Genomic DNA, 6,124 nt, shown 5'->3' with positions numbered 1-6,124 from the left:
AGGATGGAAGGATCTGTTCCATGCCTCTCTCCTTGGCTTGATCCTCTCCCCGTCTTTGCTTCTTCTTCCCTCTGTGTCTACATCCAAATGTCCTTTTCTTATAGGGACACCAGTCATATTAGATTAGAGGTTCCCCTAAGGATCTCATTTTAACTTAATCACCTCTTTAAAGACTTTGTTTCCAAACGTGATCACATTCTGAGACACTAGGGGTGAGGACTTCAACATAGGAATTTTGAGGGTGAAGGATCAGCCCACAGTAGAAGCTCACATGTGTGGTGAGGTGCACTGCAGGAAAGGAACACTGGTATTAGGAGAGTCACCTTGGAGACAGCCTGCTGTGGTCCAGGGGTGCCGTACCCCATCTCTCAAGTCTGTTTGCTGCAAATACAACCCTGAGGAAAGAAAGACCTGGATAAAGAGCGGTCAGGGCCTTGCATTCTTAGTATACTCAGCAAGATTGTACAGTGATACTTGGGACCATGTGGACTGTCTCTCCCAAAAGCAACATAGTCTATTAAGTGACAGCTGCTTCATCCCAGTTATCTACATAGAAGAAGAACCTGGGCCATGGCTCTTTTTCTAGTTTGCAATATCTTTAATACCAGTTAGGGATAAATTTAGAGCTTAGTTCACTATTAAACTGTCTGTTGTTTTGTTTTGTCTGAAGTCCTGGGGGTCCAACCCAGGAGTTGGGTACATGGTAGACAAGTTCTCTACCACCACACTACACTCCAGGCTCTGTTTGCTGTTGTCACATTGCGGGAAATATTTTTAACTTGAAGAGATTATTTCTTTACTACTTTGGAGTTCTTTATTTCAAAAAGAACTCAAAAATATTTTCAGAGGAACTGAATGAAAAATAATTATAATTTTTTCCAACAGATGGAATTGTCCCTTATATATGTTATAATTTTACTTCTGAACATATTTGAATTTTCATCAGGAACAGTATACAATAAAGGTAAGTGACAGAGTCTATTATTCTCTCTCTCCTCCTGAGAAGTTCTCATTTATATCCCTTCCCTATTTGTAATTAAAATTTTTTTTTTCTTTTAGTATTTCTTCTTTACTTGATCTTCCAGTCATTTCCAGGCATTATCTATTTTACTGTGGTCTAGATGTTTCTGATGACATCATTGTGAATCTATTGTTTCTAAGTTGTGTACCTGAAGACTCTTTTCTTACTATAGTATTTCATCATTTATAAGTCACAGAATATTTAACATTTAAAGAGAATTTTATATGTGTAAAATTTTAGCTACTCAAACAGATAATTTAAAATTCTTTCATCCATGAATGGTTGTAGGTAATATGAATTGCACACTGAGTTATTGGGCTAATAGACTGATATTGAGGAGAATTTTTTCTGAAGGTAATACACAGATTGACTTAATTAACAGGACTTTTATGGCAGAAAAACTTTTTAAAGGAACAGGAAGAAATAAGATAAATCTACTTTAATTTGTACAATTTTTTAAATCCTGCAACATTCTGTAATAGGTCCTGGAACATCGGAGATGCTCCATCAGCAATTGTTGACTAAATGGGTGGCTAGAAGGATTTAGATTTTCTCCTGTTCACAGATGTGATGCACAACTGGATCAGTTCTGGGACGACTCCAGTTTGAATTCCCATATTGTGCTAGAGAATATGCCACATACAGGGATGTGATCCAAGACGGAAGAGCCACAGAGAGACTTAGGAGACTTCAGAGAAGGAAGTGGTCACTTCCAGACATGGGAAAGGGGGTTGTCAAGGAAGACTTTGTACAAAAGAGGGAAATCTATTTAGGTTCTTAAAATGGGTATTATTTGGATATAAACCTATGGGGAAGAGTATTCTACAAAGACATCAGAGTATGAGATAAACAATATTATAGAGGTAGGAAATCACAGAATATGTGGAAGGAGCAATAAATAGTTCAGTTTGACTAGAAAGAGGTATAGAAGTAAACTATTCTGGGAAGAAGATAAGGGGCTGGCACGCATCATAGAGGTGCTTGAACACCAGGTTAAGGAATCAGGGCTTTAATCTACAATCATTGTGAAGCCATTTAAGATGACTGGGTGTGGCCGGGTGCAGTGGCACCTGCCTGTGATTCCAATGGTTCAGGAGGCTCAGGGAGGAGGATCACAAGTTCAAAGCCAGCTAAGCAAAAGCAAGGCACTAAGCAACTCATTGAGACCCTATCTCCAAATAAAATATAAATTAGGGCCGGGGATGTGGCTCAGAGGTCACGTACCCCTGAGTTCAATCCCTGGTACCCCCCACACCGCCCAGAAAAAGATTACTGGGTAGGAGAGTGGCATATCATAGCTGTAGTCTAGGTTAATATGGCAGCATAGGAGAGGAAAGACTTTCTCTACCCTGTAAGGTTTTGTGGCTGGGGCCTATGAATTAAACTAGCAAAAGACAGATTAACAGGAGAAAAAGCACCCAAATTTGGTGTTAATCTTCTTTACATGGTATGGAGAGCTTCATGGAAAGAACCTACAGAGTGATTATAACCAGGAGCCTAGATACAAGTTCAACAAAGAGCAATAAATTAGGGAGATAGGACAAGACAAAGGAAAAAAAAAGGTTTGGGCTGGGGTGGTAAATTGTGGGAAGTTACTGGGAAATATAGGGGGAAATAATAGAAGATAATGATTTTTGTTGGGTTTGTTTACATAGACTCATCTCAGTGTCAGCTGTCCATCTCTGGTGATAGGAAAGGGGAAGGGGAGCATTTCTCCTGGGAAATTTATGTACTGCTTTTAGGTAGAAAGTAGAGCTCTCTATGCTTTTGTACCTGTTTCTCAATTATCTTCAGTCTGAAATAATCAATATGCCAAAATGGTGTATTTTGGAGGAAGGCATGTTCTGATCCTCTGCAGCAGCATTATGTAAAATGGATTGGTGGAGAGAGAGATGGAAGGCATTTTGCTGCTTCTGGCTTTAACTTGGTTGCTATAAATGTAACTGTGAATAGAGCAATGAATTAATTTCTTCAACTTTGTCCCAGAGTGGTTTGCTTATTCTACACAGAGCAGATACCCCTCTGTGATTGCACTTAAATGGTTTCCCTTAGAGTCCTGATTCATGTCATGTCACTTCACTGACACATCTCTCCTTTAGAAGCTCACACAATATGATTATTTCTTGCATTTCATTATTAAAACAGAATCTAGCAAACTTTATAACCTGAGAATTCTAGGCAAAGGGATCCATACAAGCAAAGGTACAGAATTTGGGAATTGCTTCTTTCTCTCACCACCATCTCTCCTATGGTTTTCCTCACCTCCTCCTTTATCACCCAGACTCAAAGGAGCCTTTTGATCCAACCACACAATTCACAAAATAATACCGAAGTACAGAGGAACAGTTGGTTAGTTTCACTGAGACAAGTGTTGGAGAAATCTCTGTTTGCACTAGGTCTTAAATTGAGTTCAAATTTGAGGCAGAGACTGGATGTGGAGAGAACCCCAGGAGCATTTAAGAGGGACTCAAGGATAGGTTTTTGTACAGGAGAGTCGGAAAAGTGGCTTGGCTGTTGAGAGATTGTCCAGCAGAATAGAGGGTGACCCTTAGAGGCAGAAGTGCCTTGCTTCCAGTCTGACTTGCTATTGTTGGAGAGGTGAGCTTTGAAATCATCCTTCAAGTTCCTCTTTGCCAAAGAGGAGACAGTGAAATGTAGGGGCAAATACAGATGGTGCAAGAATTGAGGGAATGTCATACATGACAAGTAACCCTGGTGGCTGGCTCAAAGTATGTAACTCAAAGAGATTGGTTTCCTTCTGCCTATCTTCTGTCCACATAGGAGTTTATTCATTAGGTAATAGAGAATTCATGAAGATTTTAAATCAAAGGAGTGATTTAGACTATAGAAATCAAATTATAGCTTTAAAAAATGGGTCCGGTACACTGTCAAGGATGGGCAAAGTGGAGGAATGTATGAGCTGAAAGCATTTTGAAACTGTTTAACATTATAACCCCCAGATGTACTTTAAGCCATATTTGTGACACTGTGTCACAAGTGACCAATAGGAAACATTCACGGATCTTTTGTACCAATCAATTGTGGTTGTGTGAAACTCCCAACTAACCATTTCTTTCTCACCAAATTCTCTGTCCTCTCTGCCAAATTATCTCTTGTCCTTTTTCTAAGAAGGAGTCTGAGTTTGTGTCCCACACTGCAGGGCTACATCTTAATTTTTTAGTGTATCTGTTAAGGCATCTTTCCCCAGACTCAAGGGAAGGAGAAGGATCCTCCACCCAACCTTCATGTGGTCGTTCTCTGTCACAGCACGGCTGTCTCTCCAGGCTCCAGTTCCTGACCCTTTCATATCCTCACCAAGGATAAGGAGCCAAAGAGTTAAGAACTAGCTTTTGTCTGCCTCCAAAAATTTTCCATCATGGTCTAGCTTGTGACATCTTCTATCTTAGCATTTCAGCCAAACCTTCCACTTTAGTGCCCTGATGTGGTATCTTTGAAAAAAAAAAAAAAAAAGAAAAGGTGGAAGAATTGGGTTTATATAAAGTAAATTTATAATTCTTATTAAGAAAAATAATAAGCTTGAAAAATATTACACTTTTCATGGAAATTCTTCTGTGACCTAAAATGCATGTTTTTTTCTTTTACTTAGGTGATAAAGAGAGACGCTTTGCTTGTTCTAGCCAAGGATACCCCAAAGAGAATGAAATAATCAAGTTGTTTCTTTCCTTAGAAAACTTGGTAAAGTCCACTAATAGCCTGTATGACAACCCTTTGCATCCCTTTTAAATCCATGTGTAAAACCAATAGCACTACTCTTTTCAAATGCCCTCTGCTTCAGAAACAGAAATTCTATATAAATGTTGCAATCCTTTAAATTCCATGTCCACTTGGATCACGTAAAATTTTCACTCAGTCATTGGGCATCCTGGGTGGTTTTGCTTGGTGGTGGTGGTTGTTATTTTTAAATAATGCTTCTTCCTTCCCTTCTTAATTTAATTTTATTTTAAGATCAGCTATAACAATCTTCATTTTTTATGGAGCTGATTTATTCTTTTGAAGTTTGACAAATGTAGCCTGTTAGAGAAAGAAAATTCCCTCACATGACCCTGAGAAGGAATCTTTTCCTTGTATAACAAATACCACATTGCAGTTGTCATTTTGGGTAAGGGAAAAGATGATCCTTTGACTCAAATAATGGGGACTTAAAAAAAAAATAACACAACAAAACAAAATAAAATAATATTAAGAAAGCCATGCAGCTAAGAAATACTAACAAAAACAAATTAATTAAAAAGTGCATGGATTGTCTAAAAATGTATGATAAATACAATAAAGATGAAGAAAAGTGTTCTATAAACACAAATACATTTATCCCCCAAGTCTGCTTTGAATTAGATAACAGTTCCTTCTTGACATGCCAGATTTATATTTTTTACACTTAAGACTCTTGTGAAGTGCCTTTCTTATTTGTGATTATATATTATGGAAAAGGTTTCAGCATTAGAGGAAGACAGATTTGCAAACCTGGGTTGGAATCTTGGGCCTACCACTTATGGTCTGCGTGCCCTGGGGCAGTTACCTAATCTTTCTGACCTTTTTTTTTTTTTTTTTTTTTCCTGACAACTGTCTTTTTTCTTAAAAAGGGAAATACAACATACTTTATGAATAGTTGTGCATAATAGTTCTACTAATGGCATTGTTAGAAATGATAGCTAACATTTATAAAGTGTTTATATGTATCAGACACTTCTCAAAGTGTTTAATGTTCATTATGAAATTGGTCTTTATCTTCCTTGAGGTAAGAAATGCTACCATCCCTTGCCCCATGACTGTGTTAAAAAAAAATCACACTTACCTCCAAACTCCTGCCCTCCCCAGCTCTCTTCCCTACTTCCTTCTGATAATTAGTTCCTAATTTTACTTCTCTTTTTCACTCCATCCATGCAGTTTGTCTCCTTGCTAATATCCTTTAAAATGTGAGTTCCATGATAACAGGAATTTTCGTAGTTTGGGCTTTGTTGTGTTGTGTTGTTTTGTTTCACTTCTATATTCCCAGGACCAACAACACTGCCCTCATAGTAAGGGCTTAGTAGATGATTTTGGAATAAATAGGTTTCCCCATTCTTTAGATTGGGAAACTGAAAT

At 38.0% G+C, this 6,124-nt stretch overlaps 1 protein-coding gene across 1 annotated transcript in view; it reads left to right on the top strand.

Moving 5' to 3' along the window:
* Positions 1-885: 885 nt before the first annotated feature.
* The window catches only part of Catsperb (cation channel sperm associated auxiliary subunit beta), a 103,887-nt gene continuing 98,648 nt past the window's right edge, over positions 886-6,124 (top strand). Inside the window, exons 1-2 of the mRNA XM_047539410.1 lie at positions 886-964; positions 4,629-4,717. Coding sequence (XP_047395366.1) covers positions 886-964; positions 4,629-4,717 — 168 coding nt within the window. The remainder of the gene's footprint in view (positions 965-4,628; positions 4,718-6,124) is intronic.

Source organism: Sciurus carolinensis, chromosome 2, assembly GCF_902686445.1.
Source record: "Sciurus carolinensis chromosome 2, mSciCar1.2, whole genome shotgun sequence".
In the NCBI taxonomy this organism is placed as follows: Eukaryota; Metazoa; Chordata; class Mammalia; order Rodentia; family Sciuridae; genus Sciurus; species Sciurus carolinensis.
The sequence above is the reverse complement of the archived record's forward strand: the minus strand, read 5'-3'. Positions and strand labels throughout refer to the sequence as shown.